The 23,714-nt window shown below is 49.2% G+C and overlaps 1 protein-coding gene across 3 annotated transcripts in view; it reads right to left on the bottom strand.

Moving 5' to 3' along the window:
- The window catches only part of ash1l (ash1 (absent, small, or homeotic)-like (Drosophila)), a 227,793-nt gene that overhangs the window by 90,813 nt on the left and 113,266 nt on the right, over window positions 1-23,714 (bottom strand). For all 3 annotated transcript variants that reach the window (XM_078432000.1, XM_078431999.1, XM_078431998.1), the window contains one exon: window positions 2,961-3,065. In XM_078432000.1, the coding sequence (XP_078288126.1) occupies window positions 2,961-3,065 (105 nt within the window). The remainder of the gene's footprint in view (window positions 1-2,960; window positions 3,066-23,714) is intronic.

Below are 23,714 nucleotides of genomic sequence, written 5' to 3' on the forward strand. Positions count from 1 at the left end.
CGACTGCGCTATTCAGTGTATACAAGCCTAGTCGCTCCAGTCTTTCAACATATGACAGTCCTGCCATTCCGGGAATTAACCTAGTAAACCTACGCTGCACGCCCTCAATAGCAAGAATTACTTTAGCCGCTGAGGTACTTTAGCACTTTGTGCCTTTAAAAAAGATTTAGTGTAGATTTAATCAAATTTTTCTAATATATAAAATGATGAGAGCCATAGGTAGGGTAGACAGTCAGAACCTTTCCCCCCCGTGATGGAAAAGTCAAATATTAGAAGGCAAAGTTTAAAGGGGACTAGGATCTGAGTCTCCTCAGCAGGTATTATAAGAAAATAACTGCAGATGCTGGTACAAATCAAAAGTATTTATTCACAAAATGCTGGAGTAACTCAGCAGGTTCAGGCAGCATCTCGGGAGAGAAGGAATGGGTGACGTTTCGGGTCGCGACCCTTCTTCAGACTGATGTCAGGGGGGCGGGACAAAGGAAGGATACAGGTGGAGACAGGAAGATAGAGGGAGATCTGGGAAGGAGGAGGAGAAGAGAGGGACAGAGGAACTATCTAAAGTTGGAGATGTCAATGTTCAATGTTAAGGTTATGTTAAGTCAATGTTAAGGATAGGGGAGTCAGGGGGTATGGGGGAAGGCAGGAACGGGGTACTGATTGAGAATGATCAGCCATGATCACATTGAATGGCTGTGCTGGCTCGAAGGGCCGAATGGCCTCCTCCTGCACCTATTGTCTATACCACTGGGCTGCAAGCTGCCCAGGCGAAATATGAGGTGCTGTTCCTTCAATTTGCGGTGGGCCTCACGATGGCACTGGAGGAGGCCCATGACAGAAAGGTCAGACTGGGAGTGGGAGGGGGAGTTGAAGTGCTTGGCCACCGGGAGATCAGATTGGTTAACGCGGACCGAGCGCAGGTGTTGAGCGAAGCGATCGCCGAGCCTGCGTTTGGTTTCGCCGATGTAAAGAAGTCGACATCTGGTGGCCTTTCTTATACAAAGAAGAGGAGGAGGAAGCAGGTGGGCCTAAGGGCCTGTTACCGACCGCACTGTATCTGGAAGGTAAACTGAGACTCGTTGGCTCTTATTTCACAGAGCACAAGAGTAGTCTGTGGCGTCCACTTCAAAGAGGGAGTTGTAAGCAGGTATTATCAGGTTGTGGTGTGCACTGGGACATGCAGGAATGAGGGCGTGTTGTGTGGTTACCGTGTTAGCGACAGCAATAAACATAGAGTGGGTTACTTCAAAGGTTGAGGTCAGCCGGAATAAAGGCTTCTCTTCAGTTTTTTTCTCTGTCTATCTAAGATAAGGAGGTGATAACGCAGCATAAACCACATCAGGTGGCCACTGAGGCAACGGCACTGTGTTAGAAACCACGAGGCAAGCCAGCCCGGGTTGTGGTGCAAGGCACAGACTTGGAGGGAAGGGTGGGCCAGAGGTAACTAATCACCAGCAGTAACTCGTATCCCGAAGGTAGACACAAATTGCTGGAGTAACTCAGCGGGTCTAAGTTTGCGGATGACATGAAGCTGGGTGGCAGTGTTAGCTGCGAGGGGGATGCTAGGAGGCTGCAGAGTGACTTGGATAGATTAGGAGAGTGGGCAAATGCATGGCAGATACAATATAATGTGGATAAATGTGAGGTTATCCACTTTGGCGGCAAGAACAGGAAAGCAGAGTATTACCTGAATGGTGGCCAATTAGGAAAAGGGGAGATGCAACGTGACCTGGGTGTCATGGTGCACCTGTCATTGAAATAAAGCGTGCAGGTGCAGCAGGCAGTGAAGCAAGCGAATGGTATGTTAGCATTCATAGCAAGAGGATTTGAGTATAGGAGCAGGGAGGTTCTGCCGCAATTGTACAGGGCCTTGGTGAGACCGCACCTGGAGTATTGTGTACAGTTTTGGTCTCCTAATCTGAGGAAAGACATTCTAGCCTTAGAGGGAGTACAGAGAAGGTTCACCAGATTGATCCCTGGGATGGCGGGACTTTCATATGAAGAAAGACTGGAGAGACTAGGCTTGTACTCGCTGGAATTTAGAAGACTGAGGGGGGATCTTATAGAAATATATAAAAATTTTAAGGGGTTGGAGAGGCTAGATGCGGGAAGATTGTTCCCGATGTTGGAGAAGTCCAGAACCAGGGGTCACAGCTTAAGGATAAGGGGGAAGTCTTTTAGGACCGAGATGAGAAAACATTTCTTCATACAGAGAGAGAGTGGTAAGTCTGTGGAATTCTCTGCCACAGAAGGTAGTTGAGGCCAGTTCATTGGCTATATTTAGGAGGGAGTTAGATGTGGCCCTTGTGGCTAAAGGGATCGGGGGTATGGAGAGAAGGCAGGTACGGGATACTGAGTTGGATGATCAGCCATGATCATATTGAATGGCGGTGCATGCTCGAAGGGCCGAATGGCCTACTCCTGCACCTATTTTCTATGTTTCTATGGAGGGAGGGTGGGCCAGAGGTAACTAATCACCAGCAGTAACTCGTAACTCGAAGGTAGACACAAAATGCTGGAGTAACTCAACGGGTCAGGCAGCATCTCAGGAGAGAAGGAATGGGTGACGTGGGAGGCCAATTCTCTGAATGCATTCAAGAGAGAGCTAGATAGAGCTCTTAAGGACAGCGGAGTCAGGGGGTATGGGGAGAAGGCAGAAATTGATTGAGAATGATCAGCCATGATCACAGTGAATGGCGGTGCGTACAGGCTCGAAGGGCCGAATGGCCTCCTCCTGCACCTGTTGTCTATTGTCTATAAGAGCGGAGCTGTGGGTCGTCGAGGAGACCCTAGTGAGAAGAGCCTCATCTACCTTTGGTGTAAGCCAGTCTCTGCATTTCCTTGCTGCATGCTCTACCCACAGCGTCGCCCACGTTGGACAGCGGGCAGTTTAGCTTTTTTGTTCCCTGAGGTTAGCAATGGGGAAAACCAAGCGACACGAGACGAGTGGTGACATTTACCTGGTAAGGTTGCACTCTCCGACGGAGTTCTCCTTCTGCCAGGGCTGCAGCAAGCACTGTCCAGATGCCTCTGCGACGTGTGTTTGTCCTGCGCAGTTTGCATCCCTGTGATTGTATTAAACCAGGAAAATAATGCAGGTGAATAATAATAATAATAATAATAATAATACATAATAATACATATCCCTTTATTTGTCCCACACCGGGGAAATTTGCAGTGTTACAGCATAGCAAGAGACTTAGACGAAGGGATTAAAAGTACCATTAGCAAATTTGCAGATGATACTAAGCTGGGGGGTAGTGTGAATTGTGCGGAAGATGCAATAAGGCTGCAGGGTGACTTGGACAGGTTGTGTGAGTGGGCGGATACATGGCAGATGCAGTTTAATGTAGATAAATGTGAGGTTATTCACTTTGGAAGTAAGAATAGAAAGGCAGATTATTATCTGAATGGTGTCAAGTTAGGAGGAGGGGGAGTTCAACGAGATTTGGGTGTCCTAGTGCATCAGTCAATGAAAGGAAGCATGCAGGTACAGCAGGCAGTGAAGAAAGCCAATGGAATGTTGGCCTTCATAACAAGAGGAGTTGAGTATAGGAGCAAAGAGGTCCTTCTACAGTTGTACCGGGCCCTGGTGAGACCGCACCTGGAGTACTGTGTGCAGTTTTGGTCTCCAAATTTGAGGAAGGATATTCTTGCTATGGAGGGCGTGCAGCGTAGGTTCACTAGGTTAATTCCCGGCTTGTATATACTGGAATTTAGAAGGATGAGGGGGGATCTTATTGAAACATATAAGATAATTAGGGGATTGGACACATTAGAGGCAGGAAACATGTTCCCAATGTTGGGGGAGTCCAGAACAAGGGGCCACAGTTTAAGAATAAGGGGTAGGCCATTTAGAATGGAGATGAGGAAGAACTTTTTCAGTCAGAGAGTGGTGAAGGTGTGGAATTCTCTGCCTCAGAAGGCAGTGGAGGCCAGTTCGTTGGATGCTTTCAAGAGAGAGCTGGATAGATCTCTTAAGCATAGCGGAGTGAGGGGGTATGGGGAGAAGGCAGGAACGGGGTACTGATTGAGAGTGATCAGCCATGATCGCATTGAATGGCGGTGCTGGCTCGAAGGGCTGAATGGCCTACTCCTGCACCTATTGTCTATTGTCTATTGTCTATTGACATTCACAGGAGTTTAGAAGGATGAGAGGGGATCTTATAGAAACATATAAAATTATAAAAGGACTGGACAAGCTAGATGCAGGAAAAATGTTCCCAATGTTGGGGGAGTCCAGAACCAGGGGCCACACAGTCTAAGAATAAAGGGGAGGCCATTTAAAACTGAGGTGAGAAGAAACTTTTTCACCCAGAGAGTTGTGAATGTGTGGGATTCTCTGCCACAGAGGGCAGTGGAGGCCGAATCACTGGATGGATTTAAGAGAGAGTTAAGATAGAGCTTGAGGGGCTAGCGGAATCAAGGGATATGGGGTGAAGGCAGGCACGGGTAACTGATTGGTGACGATCAGCCATGATCACAATGAATGGCGGTGCTGGCTCGAAGGGCCGAATGGCCTCCTCCTGCACTTATTTTCTATATTATAAATAAAAATAAAGATAAGGACAATTGCCATCATTTACTGTGTTGTTTTTACTGTTACTGTTGACTGGTCTGTTGACGCGTCTGCTGGGAGCAGTGCTGGTTGTGCAGTCTCACAGCAGCGGGAAGGAAGGACCTCCTATATCTCTCCTTCTTGCACTTGGGGTGAAGGAGTCTGTCACTGAAGGAGCTACTCAGTGCAGTGACAGTGTCCTGCATGGGGTGGGAGTCGTTGTCCAGCAGCGATGTTATCTTTGCCATCATCCTCCTCTCTCCCACTGCCTGCACTGAGTCAATAGACAATAGACAATAGGTGCAGGAGTAGGCCATTCGGCCCTTCGAGCCAGCACCGCCATTCAATGTGATCATGGCTGATCATTCTCAATCAGTACCCCGTTCCTGCTTTCTCCACATACCCCCTGACTCCGCTATCCTTAAGAGCTCTATCTAGCTCTCTTGAATGTATTCAGAGAATTGGCCTCCACTGCCCTCTGAGGCAGAGAATTCCACAGATTCACAACTCTCTGACTAAAAATGTTTTTCCTCATCTCTGTTCTAAATGGCCGACCCCTTATTCTTAAACTGTGGCCCCTGGTTCTGGACTCCCCCAACATTGGGAACATGTTTCCTGCCTCTAACATGTCCAACCCCTTAATAATCTTATACGTTTCGATAAGATCTCCTCTCATCCTTCTAAATTCCAGTGTATACAAACCTAGTCGCTCCAGTCTTTCAACATATGACAGTCCCGCCATTCCGGGAATTAACCTAGTAAACCTACGCTGCACGCCCTCAATAGCAAGAATATCCTTCCTTAAATTTGGAGACAACCCAGGACAGAGCTGGCCTTCTAACACCAACACACCGCAGCTCGGCTCATTAAAAGCCTCTCAACGTTCGTGACAAAGTTCATGTACGAAGACTGGACAAATTTTCAGTTTAGTTTCGTTGAGAGATACAGCATGGAAACAGGCCACCGTGTCCGCGCCGACCAGCGATCCCTGCACACTAACACTATCCTACCCACACACACTAGGAACAATTTACACTTATACCAAGCCAATTATCCTACAAACTTGTACGTCTTTGGAGTGCGGGAGGAAACCGAAGATCTCGGAGAAAACCCATGCGGTCACGGGGGAGAACGTGCAAACTCCGTACAGACAGCACCCGTAGTCGGGATGGAACCCGGGTCTCCGGCGCTGCATTCGCTGTAAGGCTGCACCACCACCTTGCCGCCCTATTTGAGAGATTAAGGAACTGAAGGCCATGGGGAACTGTCACCAATGTAGGGTTAAGAATCATCAAAAACAGGCCCTTCGGCCCTGCTTGCCCATGCTGACCAAGTGGGCATTCTGGGCTAGTTCCATTCACCTACATTTGAAAAGCAGCTATCCTACTGCATAACAAAGTGGTTGACACTCAATTGATGCAGGGCACCCAGGTCACAGAGCTGTGCAGGACAGAGTCAGACCCTTCAGCCCCCCCTGTCCATGCTAACCATTCTGGGCTAGTCCCATTCACCTGCATTTGACCCAGAGCCCTCTAAACCCTTGCTTTCCAAATCTTTCCACTAAATCTCTCGTTTGTTTGTTCCTGAACTACGGCCAAAACGGTACACGATAGCGCGACAATTTTAGGCCCACCTTACTCACCCTCGTCCCTTTGGTGCTAATGGAAGAAGTTTCATTGAAATCGGTGTTACATTTTTAAAGTTATTCACATTTTAAAGTTTAAATCTATCTCCTAGGGAGGGAGGGGGGAGGGAGGATAAGGGGGGGTTGAGGGGGATGGAGGGGAAGGGGGGAGGAAAGGAGTGGAGAGAGGGGGAGGGGATGGAGTGGGGGGAGAGGAAGGCGGCGATGGGGAAGAGGGGAGGGAGGGGAGGAAAGGAGGGAGGGGGTAGAGAGAGGGGGGGAGGGGGATGGAGTGGAAGGCTGGGAGGGGAAGGGGGAGGAGAGAGGGGGGCAGGGGGATGGAGTGGGGGGAGGGGAAGGCGGGGAGGGGAAGGGGGGAGGAAAGGAGGGAGGGGTGGAGAGAGGGGGGGATGGAGTGGGGGGAGGGGGAGGCGGGGGAGGGGAAGGGGGGGAGGAAAGGAGGGAGGGGGTGGAGAGAGGGGGGGGAGGGGGATAGAGTGGGGGTGGAGGGAAAGGCGGGGGAGGGGGAGGAAAGGAGGGAGGGGGTGGAGAGAAGGAAGGAGGGGGATGGAGTGGGGGGGGAGGGGAAGAGGGGAGGAAAGGAGGGAGGGTGGTGGAGAGAGGGGGGGAGGGGGATGGAGTGGCAGGCGGGGGGAGGGGAAGGGTGGGACAGGTGGGGAGGGGGGGAAGGGGTGAGGGGGGAGGAGAGGGTGCTGCACCAATGCAGGAGAGGTTTGGGCCCAATGGGTCCACTTGGTCTAATGTCCTTTAAAAGTCACAATTGCATCAACTTCTACTGCTTTGTCTGGCAGCTCATTCTAGGTACGGGTTACCCTCTGAGTGAAAAAAAGTTGACCCTGTGTCGACTCTTAAATCTCCCCCCTCTCACCTTAAGCCTGTGCCTTCTAGTTTTTGAATCCACTACCCTGGGAATAAGACGGCAAGTGTTAACTTTAAGATTAAGCGTTAATCTCCCTGTGATTTTTGTAATCTGCTATCAGGGCTCTTTAACTCGAGTCCCCAAGTCCCTGTAACACCCTGGTGAAGCAAAACAAAAGTGGCACAAAGTGCTGAAGTGACACAGAGGCAGCATCTCTGGAGAACAGGGATAGGCCAGGACCCTTCCTCAGACCAGACCTGAAACATCACCTATCCAGGGAACGGCACAGCGGTAGAGTTGCTGCCTTACAGCGAATGCAGCGCCGGAGACTCAGGTTCCATCCCGACTACGGGCGCCGTCTGTACGGAGTTTGTACGTTTTCCCCGTGACCTGCGTGGGTTTTCTCCGAGATCTTCGGTTTCCTCCCACACTCCAAAGACGTGCGGGTATGTAGGTTAATTGGCTGGGCAAATGTAAAAATTGTCCCTAGTGGGTGTAGGATAGTGTTAGTGTGCGGGGATCGCCGGGCGGCGCGGACCCGGTGGGCCGAAGGGCCTGTTTCTGCGCTGTATCTCTAAATCTAAAAGCAAAATCTAAATCTAAAATATTCTGCAGAGGTGCTGCCTGACCTGCTGAGTTCCTCCAGCTCTTTTTCTCCTTTTGAGCAAAGCAGCACCTGCAGTTCTTTGTTTTACTTTACCCCAAACACCCTCAGGCTCACTATGAGATACAGATGCTGCTGCATCAGAATTATTGCACTTCAACATCACAAAGGGTACACCAAACTTAACCATTAATTTAAAAAAATCAGACCCTGGAAATCCAAAATGAAAACAGAACAGGGGAGTGTGAAGTGGTCCTTGATTATATTGGCTGCTTTCCCAAGGCAGCATGAAGAAGAGATGGATTTGATTGGGGGGGGGTGAGGAATGGTTTGTGTGATGGACTGGCTGTATTCACAACTCTCTGCGATTTCTTACAGTCTTGGACAGAACAGATGCTGTAGCAAGCTGTGACGATACCAGACAGGATGTTTTCAACAGTGAATTTGTAGAAATGGGTAAGAATCATTGGAGATGTGCCGATGTTTGTTAGTCTTCGGAGGAGAGAATTAAGTTCCCAAGTTCCAAAGGTGGACACAAAATGCTGGAGTAACTCAGCGGGTCAGGCAGCATCTCAGGAGAGAAGGAATCGGTGACGTTTCGGGTCGAGACCCTTCTTCAGACCCGAAACGTCACCCATTCGTTCTCTCCCGAGATGCTGCCTGGCCCGCTGAGTTACTCCGGCATTTTGTGTCTACCTTTCATTTCAAACCAGCATCTGCAGTTTTTTTCCCCCTACTATTTCCCAAGTTCAGTTTGGCGTGGAGATACAGCGCGGAAACAGGCCCTTCGGCCCACCGAATCCGCTCCGACCAGCGATCCCCGCACATTAACGCGACAGGTGTTCCTCAACTTACGGTGGGGGTCACGTTCCGAGAAACCCACCGGACACCGGAAATATCGTAAGTGGAAATGCATTGAATACACGCGATTACGTGGCCGGAAGCCAGCGGCGGCTCGCTACGGGTCACTGCCGTCTGCACCGTGGCAAAGTGGAACTATCGTAAGTGGAAGCATCGTATGTCGAGGAACATCTGTATCCTACACACACACACACACTAGGGACAATTTACATTTATACCAAGCCAATTAACCTACAAACCTGTACGTCTTTGGAGTGTGGGAGGAAACCGGAGATCTCCGCGGCACGGTGGCGCAGCGGTAGAGTTGCTGCCTTACAGCGAATGCAGCGCCGGAGACTCAGGTTCGATCCTGACTACGGGCGCCGTCTGTATGGAGTTTGTACGTTCTCCCCGTGACCTGCGTGGGTTTTCTCCGAGATCTTCGCTCTCCTCCCACACTCCAAAGACGTGCAGGTTTGTAGGTTAATTGACTGGGTAAATGTAAAAATTGTCCCTGGTGTGTGTAGGATAGTGTTAGTGTGCGGGGATCGCTGGGCGGCGCGGACTTGGTGGGCCGAAAGGGCCTGTTTCCGCGCTGTAGAATCTAAATCTAAAAAATCTAAAGCCCACGCAGATCACGAGGGCTTTCTCCGACTGCCACGCGATCTTTGGAGTGCAGGCCCAACCGTTCCCCACTAAGTTACAGGAGCAGAATTAGGCCATTCGGCCCATCTACATTCAATCATGGTTCAATCAAAGGCCCGTTTCCACACTATGTGACTCTATGACTCATTAGAGAATAAGGTCAGTCACCTGCGTAATGGCCTTAATGCATGATTTAAAGTGTGATGCATAATCATCATAAGGATGTCATAGAAACATAGAAAATAGGTGCAGGAGTAGGCCATTCGGCCCTTCGAGCCAGCACTGCCATTCAACATGACCATGGCTGATCATCAAAAATCGGTACCCCGTTCCTGCTTTCTCCCCATATCCCTAGATTCCGTTAGCCCCAATAGCTCTATCTATCTCTCTCTTGAAAACATCCAGTGAATCGGCCTCCACTGCCTTCTGCGGCAGAGAATTCCACAGATTCACAACTCTCTGGGCGAAAAAGTTTTTCCTCATCTCAGTTCTAAATGGCCGACCTCCTATTCTTAAACTGTGTGGCCCCTGGTTCTGGACTCCCCCCCTCTAACATCGGGAACATTTTTCCTGCATCTAGCCTGTCCGGTCCCTTAAGAATATTATATGTTTCGAGAAGATCCCCTTTCATCCTTCTAAATCCCAGTGAGTACAAGCCCAGCCGATCCATTCGTTCTGGTCAAAGCACAAAGACTTTAAAGCTCCCTGTTGTAATAATCACGAGCATGAGAGGCATTTCACCGAGAGGCTGTGAGGATTGGTCTTAAGTCCTGGTATGAGGATTGGCCAAGAACATTATTAAAGACCCCAACCATCTCCATCGCGGACTGTTCACCCTCTGGTCAAAGGTACTGCAGCACACGGAGCAGAACAGCCAGGTTCTGCAATAGCTTCTTCCCCCGAGCCATCAGACTCTTGAATTCGCCACCATTTTTACGTGCGAGTTATTTATTTATTTTTTTAAAATCTATTTTTATTATTCGGTGTTACGTTGTGAGCCCGATGCAACGGAATTTCGTTCAAATATGCACTCGTCTGGTGTTTAGTGTTTGGATGACAATAAAGTTATATTCATTCATTCATTCATTCAAGCCAACGTTTTATGTGACACTTGTTTAAATTCAATTCAGCTCCAAATCTCCTCATGACAATGCGTCTTATATGTAGCGTTCACATTTGTGTTTTTTTAATCCCAGTCTGTGAGAGGCAACTGGAAACTCATCTGTGATTAAAAATTCTTGTTATGAGAGGGAATATTGCGATAGACAATAGACAATAGGTGCAGGAGGCCATTCGGCCCTTCGAGCCTGTACGCACCGCCATTCAATGTGATCATGGCTGATCATTCTCAATCAGTACCCCCGTTCCTGCCTTCCCCCCATACCCCCTGACTCCGCTATCCCTAAGAGCTCTATCTAGCTCTCTCTTGAATGCATTCAGAGAATTGGCCTCCACTGCCTTCTGAGGCAGAGAATTCCACAGATTCACAACTCTCTGACTGAAAAGGTTTTTCCTCATCTCCGTTCTAAATGGCCTACCCCTTATTCTTAAACTGTGTGTGGCCCCTTGTTCTGGACTCCCCCAACATTGGGAACATGTTTCCTGCCTCTAACGTGTCCAACCCCTTAATAATCTTATACGTTTCGATAAGATCTCCTCTCATCCTTCTAAATTCCAGTGTATATACACTCGATTATACACTCGAGACAAGTGAGAGCAATTCACACACCGGAACCAAACAATAGTAGCGATGAAAGGGCAGCAGAACCTGGCGGCGTTTTTTCGCAGAGCGGAGGCAAGCCGCACTTGTTCCACTGACGTAATCAAGGAACCAATCCACCCTGGGGCCTGCAAACCGGTCAGACTTTTAGTCTGTAGAGTCAGGGTCATACAGCAGGAAAAAATAGGCGCCATTCGGCCCTTCGAGCCAGCATCGCCATTCAATGTGATCATGGCTGATCAACCACAATCAGTAACCCATGCCTTCCTTTTCCCCATATCCCTTGATTCTGCTAGCCCCTAGAGCTCTATCTAACTCTCTTTTAAATTCATCCAGTGAATTGGCCTCCACTGCCCTCTGTGGCAGAGAATTCCACAAATTCACAACTCTCTGGGTGGAAAAGCTCATTCTCACCTCAGTTTTAAATGGCCTCCCCTTTATTCTAAGACTGTGTGGCCCCTGGTTCTGGACTCCCCCAACATTGGGAACATTTTTCCTTCTTCAGACCTTGACATCGGTCTGAAGAAGGGTCTCAACCCGAAACGTCACCCATTCCTTCTCTCCAGAGATGCTGCCTGACCTGCTGAGTTACACATCAGTCTAATGAAGGGTCTCGACCCGAAACGTCACCCATTCCTTCTCTCCAGAGATGCTGCCTGACCTGCTGAGTTACACATCAGTCTGATGAAGGGTCTCGACCCGAAACGTCACCCATTCCTTCTCTTCAGAGATGCTGCCTGACCCGCTGAGTTACTCCAGCATTTTGTGTCTACCTTCGATTTAAATGTAGCATCTGCAGTTTTCTTTCCTACTACTCTACTTTCAACCAATTTGCTCAGCTGTCAGAGCCTGGAAGAAAACGAACATAAATCAGGTTGGAGAAGGAAGCAAAGAGTCATCAGTGTCTGTACTTTGTCACCAGACACTCCGCCAGTTGCTAAACATGACAGACAGAGTTATAAAGTTAAGCTGTGTTACTCTCTGGGCCTGAAGTCAGTTCCTATGTCAGTTAAACCACAGGCACACATGGTTTTAATGGAGTCTCACACACAGACTGGGTGAAAGGACCATGCATCACGGTGTTAGCACACCAAAGGCTTTACGTGCCACTCCCCGACACGCCGGCCTCTCCAGCTTCACATTTCCACACAAGCTTTTCATCAAACCGACTAAGAACACTTCAGTGAATTGAAGACTCCACGGAAGTTCCCAGCGTGTTCGATGTCTGCTAAACCTTAAATTGACTGGCGAACATAACTCATTGTAGAAACAAAGAACTGGGGATGCTGGTTACTGCACAAAAGGCCACAGAGCGCAGGAGCAACTGGGTCTGAAGAAGCATAGAAACATAGAAAATAGGTGCAGGACGAGGCCATTTGGCCCTTCGAGCCAGCGCCGCCATTCATTGTGATCATGGCTGATCATCCACAATCAGTAAACCGTGCCTTCCTTCTCCCCATATCCCTTGACTCCACCAGCCCCTAGAGCTCTATCTAACTCTCTTTTAAATTCATCCAGTGAATTGGCCTCCACTGCCTTCTGTGGCAGAGAATTCCACAAATTCACAACTCTCTGGATGAAGAAGGGCCCTGACCCGAAACGTCACCTATCCATGTTCTCCAAAGATGCTGACTGACCCGCTGAGTTACTCCAGCACTCTGTGAAACATCACCTATCTGTGTTCTCCAAAGATGCTGTCAGACCTGCTGAGTTACTCCAGCACTCTGTGAAACGTCACCTATCCGTGTTCTCCAGAGATGCTGAGTTACTCCAGCACCTTGTGTCATTTTGATCATAGCTCATTGTTGCTCATGAAGTCAAAAATATTTTTTTACATGCTCAAACGTTTCTGTAAGCGCTGTAAAGCAGAAACTCTACTGCTGCGCCAATTGTTTGGACAATTTTGATTGAAATAGCCTTTCAATCTGACAAAAAGTTGACTGGGCGGCACGGTGGCGCAGCGGGTAGAGTTGCCGCCTTACAGCGATGCAGTGCCCGGAGACCCGGGTTCCATCCCGACTATGGGCGCTATCTGTACGGAGTTTGTACGTTCTCCCCGTGACCTTTCCCCGAGATCTTCGGTTTCCTCCCACACTCCAAAGACGTGCAGGTTTGTAGGTTAATTGGCTTGGTAGTTGTAAAAATTGTCCCTAGTGTGTGTTGGATAGTGTTAGTGTGCGGGGATGGCTGGTCGGCGCGGACCTGGTGGGCTGAAGGGCCTGTTTCTGCGCTGTATTTCTACACTAATAACGAGGGAGCAGTGTTTGTGACTGCTGTGGAGAGCCCAGGGAACCAGAAGCACAGCTTATGATGAAAACCGTGGCCTGATGAATGGTTCACAGACATACCAATCCTGCAGCATTTGTAAAGGCAGGGAGGGGACCCAATATGGCTTGTAATGAATGAAACTGCTAAAGCACAACAATGAACAAACCCACCCACCTGTTCCACCAGTGCAAGGTAATATTCAACTCTGTAATCAGGAGCACAAAGGGAACACTTTTAAAAGCTGAATGACCAGGGCAATGGAGTGGCTTTCTTTACACAAAGAAAACACGCTTGTCTGACATACGATCTGACATGACGCCTTGTATAAGCAGCAAGTTTCTTCGGTTGAACTTTGGAAAGGCCAAGACTATAGCTGGGAGTGTTTGCTGTAAGCTCGGCGGCTTTGGCATGCCGCTTGCTGGCACTGGTTTAGTTTAGGAAAAAAATTGCAGATGCTGGTTAAAATCAAAGGTAGACACACAATGCTGGAGTAACTCAATAGACAATAGACCATAGGTGCAGGAGGAGGCCATTCGGCCCTTCGAGCCAGCACCGCCATTCAATGTGATCATGGCTGATCATTCTCAATCAGTACCCCGTTCCTGCCTTCTCCCCATACCCCCTGACTCCGCTATCCTTAAGAGCTCTATCCAGCTCTCTCTTGAACGCATTCAGAGAATTGGCCTCCACTGCCTTCCAAGGCAGACAATTCCACAGATTCACAACTCTCTGACTGAAAAAGTTTTTCCTCATCTCCGTTCTAAATGGCCGACCCCTTATTCTTAAACTGTGGCCCCTTGTTCTGGACTCCCCCAACACTGGGAACATGTTTCCTGCCTCTAACGTGTCCAATCCCTTAATAATCTTATACGTTTCGATAAGATCCCCTCTCATCCGTCTAAATTCCAGTGCATACAAGCCTAGTCGCTCCAGTCTTTCAACATATGACAGTCTCGCCATTCCGGGAATTAACCTAGTAAACCTACGCTGCACGCCCTCAATAGCAAGAATATCCTTCCTCAAATTTGGAGACCAAAACTGCACACAGTACTCCAGGTGCCAGCGATCCCTGCAGATTAACACTATCCTACACACACTAGGGACAATTTACACTTATACCAAGCCAATTAACCTACATACATGCGCATCTTTGGAGTGTGGGAGGAAACCGAAGATCTCGGAGAAAACCCAAGCGGTCACGGGGAGAACGTACAAACTCCGTACAGACAGCACCCGTAGTCGGGATGGAACCCGGGTCTCCGACGCTGCATTCACTGTAAGGCTGCACCACCTTGGCCGCCCTAGCTGAGACTGAATCAAGAGCCGCCCAACCTGTGAGCAGTTAAAATGGAGAGGCGCAAGAGACGCTAGAGTCTCGAGCAAAATACAACAAGGCTGGAGGAACTCAGCACCTGTGGAGGGTCGTCACCCTTCTTCAGACTGATGGAAGTGGGGAGAAAGTTGGGAAGAAGAGGTGGGAGTGGGGCAGTGCTGGCAAGTCAGAGACAGACAGAAAAAGCTGGAGTAACTCAGCGGGTCAGACAGCTTCTCTGGAGAAAAGGAATAGGTGACGTTTCGGGTAGAGACCCTTCTTCAGACATAAGTGATTGAAGGATGCAGGTGAGGGGGAGGCACCTGGCAGATGAGTGGAGTAAGTTGCAAAGGCTGGAGGTGAAAAAGAGAATAGAGGGCGTGAGATAAGGAGGGGTGAAATGTAAAGCTGTAGGGAGGGAAACGTGAGACTCAGAGGATGGGAGATGTGTAAACATAGAAAATAGTGCAGGAGGACCCTTTGAGCCAGCACCGCCATTCATTGTGATCATGGCTGATCATCCACAATCAGTAACCCGTGCCTGCCTTCTCCCCCTACCCCCTGACTCTGCTATCCTTAAGAGCTCTATCTAGCTCTCTCTTGAATGCATTCAGAGAATTGGCCGCTAGCCCCTAGAGCTCTATCTAACTCTCTTTTAAATTCATCCAGTGAATTGGCCTCCACTGCCCTCTGTGGCAGAGAATCCCACAGATTCACAGCTCTCTGGGTGAAAAAGTTTTTTCTCACCTCAGTTTTAAATGGCCTCCCCTTTATTCTAAGACTGTGGCCCCTGGTTCTGGACCCCCCCCAACCTTTTCACTCAGAGAGTTGTAAATCTGTGGAATTCTCTGCCGCAGAAGGCAGTGGAGGCCAATTCTCTGGATGCTTTCAAGAGAGAGTTAGATAGAGCTCTTAATGATAGCAGAGTCAGGGGGTATGGGGAGAGGGCAGGAACGGGGTGCTGATTGTGGATGATCAGCCACGATCACATTGAATGGCATTGCTGGCTCAAATGGTCGAATGGCCTACTCCTGCACCTATTGTCTATTGTCTATTGGGAACATTGATTTTTTTTTGATTTCCCTACTCTGAGTGAAAGATTGTGCATTTACCCTATCTATTCATCTCACGATCTTATGCACCTCCATAAGGTCACCCCTCATCCTTCTGCTCTCCAGGGAATAACGTCCGTGCCGACCAGCGATCCCTGTACACTGGCACTATCTTTCACATCAGCAATTTACACCAGCCAATTAAACTACCAACCTGCGCGTCTTTGGAGCGTGGGAGGAAAGGGGAGAACGTACAAACTCCGTGCAGACTGCACCTGTGGTCAGGAGCGAACCCCGGACTCTGGTGCTCTAAGGCAGCCACTCTACCACTGTGCCGTCCGACGCATACCCTTTCAGAATACCTTTCTTTTTATAAGACTCCTTCCTCTCTGAAAAGGAAAGAGTAGCGTAGAGTGCAGGGAAATAACTGCAGATGCTGGTACAAATCGAAGGTATCACAAAGTGCTGGAGCAACTCAGCAGGTTAGGCAGCATCTAGGAGAGAGGGAATGGGTGACGTTTCGGGTCGATACCCTTCTTCAGACTGATGTCAGGGGGGCGGGACAAAGGAAGGATGTAGGTGGAGACAGGAAGTCAGTGGGAGAACTGGGAATGGGGAGGGGGGGGGGGAAGGGAGAGATAGAGGAACTATCAAAGTTGGAGATTTACTTCAACCCCTCCCACTCCCAGTCTGACCTTTCTGTCATGGGCCTCCTCCAGTGCCCACCGGAAATTGGAGGAACAGCACCTCATATTTCGCTTGGGCAGCTTGCAGCCCAGCGGTATGAACATTGACCTCCAACTTTAGATAGTTCATCTGTCCCTCTCTTCCCCTCCCCCTTCCCAGTTCTCCCTCTATCTTCCTGTCTCCACCTATATCCTTCCTTTGTCCCGACCCCCTGACATCAGTCTGAAGAAGGGTCTCGACCCGAAATGTCACCCATTCCTTCTCTCCTGAGATGCTGCCTGACCCACTGAGTTACTCCAGCATTTTGTGAAATAAATACCTTCGATTTGTACCAGCATCTGCAGGTATTTTCTTACACTATCTAAAGTTGGAGAAGTCAATGTTCATACCGCTGGGCTGCAAGCTGCCCAAGCGAAATATGAGGTGCTGTTCCTCCAATTTCCGGTGAGCCTCATTATGGCACTGGAGGAGGCCCATGACAGAAAGGTCAGACTGGGAGTGGGAGTTGAAGTGCTCAGCCACCGGGAGATCAGGTTGGTTAAGGCGGACTGAGCGAAGGTGTTGAGCGAAACGATCGCCAAGCCTGCGCTTGGTCTCTGAAATTGACATCTAGAGCAGCGGATACAGTAGATGAGGTTGGAGGAGGTGCAGGCGAACCTCTGTCTCACCTGGAAAGACTGTTTGGATCCTTGGATGGAGTTGAGGGGGGAGGTAAAGGGACAGGTGTTGTGAAATTGTAGTATATAGTGTTCAACCCTGTGTGCTCCACATCCATAAACGTGCCCTCAGTCCACAGCTAATATACCAACCCTGTTAATTTGTATGGCTCTCAATGAGTTACTGAGTTGAACAGCTGCTGGAGGAGGGGAACTGTGTCCTTGGTTGGATAATCAAGGTTTTACAGTTACAATCCAATGCTTCATTTAGTTTAGAGACACTGTGTGAGGACAGGCCCTTCGACCCACCGAGTCCGCGCCGACCAACAATTACCTCGTACACTATCCCTACACACTAAAGACAATTTACAGAAGCCAATGAACCTGCAAACCTGCACGTCTTTGGGATAGAGTCATAGAGTGATATAGTGTGGAAACAGCCCCTTCGGCCCGACTCGCCCACACCGGCCAACAATGTCCCAGCTACCCTAGTCCCACTTGCCTGCGCTTGGTCCACATCCCTCCAAACCTGTCCTATCCATCGACCTGTCCAACTTTTTCTTAAACGATGGGATAGTCCCAGCCTCAACTACCTCCTGTGGCAGCTTGTTCCATACACCCACCACCCTCTGTGTGAAAAAGTTACCCCTCGGATTCCTATTAAATCTTTTCCCCTTCACCTTGAACCTATGTCCTCTGGTCCTCGGTTCCCCTACTCTGGGTAAAAGACTCTGTGCGTCTGTACCCGATCTATTCCTCTCATGATTTTGTACACCTCTATAAGATCTCCCCTCATCCTCCTGCGCTCCATGGAATAGGGACCCAGCCTGCTCAACCTCTCCCTCTAGCTCACACCCTTTAGTCCTGGCAACATCCTCGCAAATCTTTTTGTGGGAGGAAACCCATGCGGTCACGGGGAGAACGTACAAACTCCGTACATACAGCACCCGTAGTCAGGATCGAACCCGGGTCTCTGGCGCTGTGAGGCAGCAACTCTACCGCTGCGCCAATGGGGCAAAAATCAAAAAGTTAACAACCTATCTGGAAACACCAAATGCAAATCCGTTTACTGATTTTTATATTTTTTACTGTTCAGAAACTGTGGGTCAGAGTTCCATTGAAAAGGCAGCCTCATTTTAAGTAGGAGTAATTCTCAGAATAAACAGACTTCCACTTTCAAAGTTATCAGGCCGACAAAGCACGAAAAAGGGGAAATTCACAGCCATCTCTCAATAACCACCAGTCTCTGGCAGTTGGAACACTAGAACTCGTGCCAGCTTTTGCCAGCTTGTTGTCTAGCAACTACTCAAATAAGTCAAAGATTAAATAGGATTTAGACACATCGAACCAACGCAAGGGTTGAAGGTAGACACAAAGTGCTGGAGTAACTCAGCGGGAATGGCAGCATCTCTGGAGAACATGGGTAGGTGACGTTTCACAGAGTGCTGGAGTAACTCAGCGGGTTAGGCAGCATCTGTGGAGAACATGGATAGGTGACGTTTCACAGAGTGCTGGAGTAACTCAGCGGGTCAGGCATCATCTTTGGAGAACATGGATAGGTGACGTTTCACAGAGTGCTGGAGTACCTCAGCGGGACAGGCAGCATCTCTGGAAAGAAGGAACGGGTGACGTTTCGGGTCGAGACCCTTCTTCAGATTGATGTCAGGGGAGTGGGAGGTACAGAGATAAAATGTAGTCGGAGACAGTAAGATTGGTGGGAGAACTGGGAAGGGGGAGGGGATGGAGAGAGGGGGAGCCATTAAGGCTTAAATCAGTTACTGTCATTATATTATGGCCATGTTTAATATTTCTAGTTTTTGTCTTTTCTGCATGCTTGTGGGTGTGATTTGATACGTAATGGGGAGTGTCTACATCTGAGGAGGCTAGCGTGGCCACAGAGATTGGTGGTCAGTTTAGTCTCGGAGGATGGAGAGAATACCGTTTTTTACCACGACCACACGGTAACCACACGGTAACGACCACACGGTAACGACCACACGGTAACGACCACATGGTAACAACCACACGGTAACGACCACACGATAACCACACAGTAACCACATGGTAACTACACGGTAACGACCACATGGTAACCACACGGTAACGACCACACGGTTACCACACGGTAATGACCTCACGGTAACCACACGGTAATGACCACACGGTAACCACACGGTAACGAACCCACGGTAACGACCACACGGTAACGGCCACACGGTAACGACCACACGGTAACGACCACACGGTAACCACATGGTAATGACCACACGGTAACCACACGGTAACGACCACACGGTAAGGACCGCACAGTAACGACCACACGGTAACCACACGGTAACCACACGGTAAGGACCACACGGTAAGGACCACACGGTAACGACCACAAGGTAACCACCGCACAGTAAGGACTGCACGGTAACGACCACACGGTAACCACACGGTAAGGACCACACGGTAACGACCACATGGTAACCACATGGTAACCACACGGTAAGGACATCACGGTAACGACCACATGGTAACCACACGGTAACGACCACACGGTAACGACCACATGGTAACCACACGGTAACGACCACACGGTAAGGACCACACTGTAAGAACCACACGGTAACCACACGGTAACGATCACACGGCAACGACCACACGGTAACGACCACACGGTAACGACCACACGGTAACCACACGGTAACGACCACACGGTAACCACACGGTAATGACCACACGGTAACCACACGGCAACGACCACACGGTAACGATCACACGGCAACGACCACACGGTAATGACCACACGGTAACCACACGGTAACGACCACACGGTAACCACACGGTAATGACCACACGGTAAGGACCACACGGCAACGACCACACGGTAACCACTAGGCATCGACCTCACGGTAACGACCGCACGGTAATGGCCACACGGTAACCACACGGTAAGGACCACACGGTAACGACCACACGGCAACGACCACACGGTAACGACCACATGGTAACGGCCACACGGTAACCACACGGTAAGGACCACACGGTAACCACATGGTAAGGACCACACGGTAATGACCACACGGCAACGACCACACGGTAACCACACGGCAACGACCACACGGTAACCACACGGTAATGACCACATGGTAACGACCACACGGTAACCACACGGTAACGACCACACGCTAACGACCACACGCTAACGACCACACATTAACCACACGCTAACAACCACACAGTAACAACCACACGCTAACGACCACACATTAACCACACGGTAACGACCACATGGTCTCGACTGTATTGTTTGAAGAAGAAACAGTTGATAAGAACGAAAGGTTATGAATTACTGATTTGATTTGTGCTACTTTAATAAAGACCAATTAATGAAGAAACAGGGTTTGGAAGATTTGTTTTTGCTATCTCAGAGTGTGGTGTGTGTGTAAGCTATACCTCCACCCCATCCTCGAGCAGTAATGGCCATCGAAGTTGGACTTTGAGAAGGTATAGAAACTGCCATCACAGAGAGAAAGGGGAAGCAAGGGCTACTTGAGGTTAGAGAAGTCAATGTTCATACCGCCCAAGCGAAATATGAAGTGCTTTGCTGAACTCTCGTCAGAGAGAGGCGGAGAAGTTCTTCCAAGTAGACATAACTTGAGGAGATCTTGCAGTCACTTCCTGGTTAAAACGTACGCAGCACGGCTAAGCATGGCCAACGTTGCTTAACAAACTACAGTCTGTCAGTGGCGAAGCTGTGGAATTCATTGCTACACACGGTGGTGGAGGACAAGACATTGGGTGGTGATTGATCGGTTGGTTCTTGATTTGTAAGGGCGTCAAAGGTTACCGGGAGAAGGCATAAGAACGGCGTTGAGAGGGAAAATTGTTCAGACATGATTGAATGGCGGAGTAGACTAAATGGGCCGAAGGGCCTAACTCAGCTCCTGTGTCTTGTGATCTTTCAAGATCAATTTCTTCATCGGTACACTAGTCATTGCAAGAAGCAAATCAATTCAAGGCTTGTTCAAACGTCATGAGGAGGGGAAATAGGCCATTCGGCCCAGAGTCTACTCTGCCCCGGATGAGGTAGGAAAGAAAAACTGCAGACGCTGGTTAAAATCGAAGGTAGACACAAAATGCTGGAGTAACTCAGCGGGTCAGGCAGCATCTCGGGAGAGAAGGAATGGGTGACGTTTCGGGTCGAGACCCTTCTTCAGACTGATGTCAGGGGAGGGGGCAGGACATTTGTCCCGCCCCCTCCCCTGACATCGATCTGAAGAAGGGTCTCGACCCGAAACGTCACCCATTCCTTCTCTCCCGAGATGCTTCCCTGACCAGCTGAGTCACCCATTCCTTCTCTCCCGAGATGCTTCCCTGACCAGCTGAGTCACCCATTTCTTCTCTCCAGAGACGCTGCCTGAGCCGCTGAGTTACTACAGCATTTTGTATCTGCCATGGATGATTTGGTTGGCCTTGGCAAATTGAATTGAATTTGAACTGAATACTTTATTGAGACAAGTCGCAGCGAAATTCATTGCTTGCACACCGTGCCAAGGTATGCAAATAGTTGCCTTCAAAGGATGTTTACAACTTACAAAGTTCCCTTTCCTATCTTAGGTTTGTAGGTGAATTGGCTTGGTATAATCGTAAATTGTCCATGGTGTGTAGGATAGTGTTAATGTGCAAGGATCGCCGGTCAGTGCGGATTCGGTGGTCTGAAGGGCCTGTTTCCTCGCTGTATCTCGAAACTAAACACAAAGAAAAAATCAGCGGGTCAGGCAGCATCTCTGGGGAGAAGGAATGGGTGACATTTGGGGTCGAGACCCTTCTTCAGACTGAAGAAGGGTCTCGACCCGAAACGTCACCCATTCCTTCTCTCCAGAGATGCTGCCTGACCCGCTGAGTCACCCATTCCTTCTCTCCAGAGATGCTGCCTGACCCGCTGAGTTACTCCAACATTGTGTGTCTTCCTTAAATCAGGAGCAAGTGTGGCCAATTAGGAAAAGGGGAGATGCAACGTGACCTGGGTGTCATGGTGCACCAGTCATTGAAAGCAAGCGTGCAGGTGCAGCAGGCAGTGAAGAAAGCGAATGGTATGTTAGCATTCATAGCAAGAGGATTTGAGTATAGGAGCAGGGAGGTTCTGCTGCAGTTGTACAGGGCCTTGGTGAGACCGCACCTGGAGTATTGTGTACAGTTTTGGTCTCCTAATCTGAGGAAAGACATTCTAGCCTTAGAGGGAGTACAGAGAAGGTTCACCAGATTGATCCCTGGGATGGCAGGACTTTCATATGAAGAAAGACTGGATAGACTAGGCTTATACTCGCTGGAATTTAGAAGACTGAGGGGGGATCTTATTGAAACATATAAAATTCTTAAGGGGTTGGAGAGGCTAGATGCGGGAAGATTGTTCCCGATGTTGGGGAAGTCCAGAACCAGGGGTCACAGCTTAAGGATAAGGGGGAAGTCTTTTAGGACCGAGATGAGAAAACATTTCTTCACACAGAGTGGTGAGTCTGTGGAATTCTCTGCCACAGAAGGTAGTTGAGGCCAGTTCATTGGCTTTATTTAAGAGGGAGTTAGATGTGGCCCTTGTGGCTAAAGGGATCAGGGGGTATGGAGAGAAGGCAGGTACGGGATAACGAGTTGGATGATCAGCCATGATCATATTGAATGGCGGTGCAGGCTCGAAGGGCCGAATGGCCTACTCCTGCACCTATTTTCTATGTTTCTATGTTAACTGCAGTTCACCTCTCAGCTTCTTTTGTAAAATAGGACTCTTCTTTCAACCAGGCAGACACAAAATGCCGGAGTAACTCAGCAGGTCAGGCAGCATCTCTGGAGAGAAGGAATGGGTGACGTTTCGGGTCGAGACCCTGCTTCAGACTGATGTGTGGTCACGACCTGAAACGTCACCCATTCCTTCTCTCCTGAGATGCTACCTTGTCCTTGGTTCTTGTTTCTTGGTCCAAAATATTCCAAATGGAATTTAAACTGGAGGTGCCTGACCCGCTGAGTACTCCAGCATTTTGTGTCTACCATCGAATTAAACCAGCATCTGCAGTTTTCTTTCCTGCACAAAGAACGAATCAGTCTGATTTGTTTTCCAAACGTTGCATGGCTACAATTCTTCTCAGTCCTGTTGGTTTTTTAAACCTCTGTTTCAGAATCTCATTTCACACATCGTTCCGAGGACGATGGACGGAAGCCAAGATATCAACTCTGATCTGCCAGCAACTGTTGGGAGGATCGGCAGCAGCTGGGCTGAACAACTGGTACAGCTCTTCCCTGTGTGGTCACACTTTGAAAGCTGGCCACAAGCACCACCATGATCAGCTCAACTGTGCTGGAAACTGCCAGGGGGGGTCAGCCAACAAATGCAAGGGAGGAGACAGAGAGAGAGGGAGAGAGAGAGAGAGAGAGCGAGAGAACAAGAGAAAGAGAGAGAACACATCAAGAGAGAGAGAGAACGAGAGAGAACGAGAGAGACAGAAAGAGAGAGAGAGACAGAACGAGAGAGAGAGGGAGAGACAGAGACACAGAAATAGAGAGAGAGAGAGAGAGAGAGAGAGAGAGAGAGAGAGAGAGAGAGAGATAGAGAGAGAAATAGAGAGAGAACTTGCGAGCGAGAGAGAGAACATGCGAGAGAGAAAGAGAGAGAGAGAGAGAGAGAGAGATAGAGAGAGAGAGAGAGAGAGAGAGAAAGAGAGAGAGAGAGAGAAAGGGAGAGAGAGAATATGCAACGACTCGCAGGAATGACACCGTTCTCAGATGTAAATATCACCAACACTTTGCCCTGGTACAATCACATTGACCCTACCAAGGCCAAGAAAGCGCACGTCTCCACTCTCCCCACACGTCCCCAGTGACTTTCATCAAC

The sequence above is a fragment of the Rhinoraja longicauda genome, chromosome 44, assembly GCF_053455715.1.
Source record: "Rhinoraja longicauda isolate Sanriku21f chromosome 44, sRhiLon1.1, whole genome shotgun sequence".
NCBI classification, from domain to species: domain Eukaryota; kingdom Metazoa; phylum Chordata; class Chondrichthyes; order Rajiformes; family Arhynchobatidae; genus Rhinoraja; species Rhinoraja longicauda.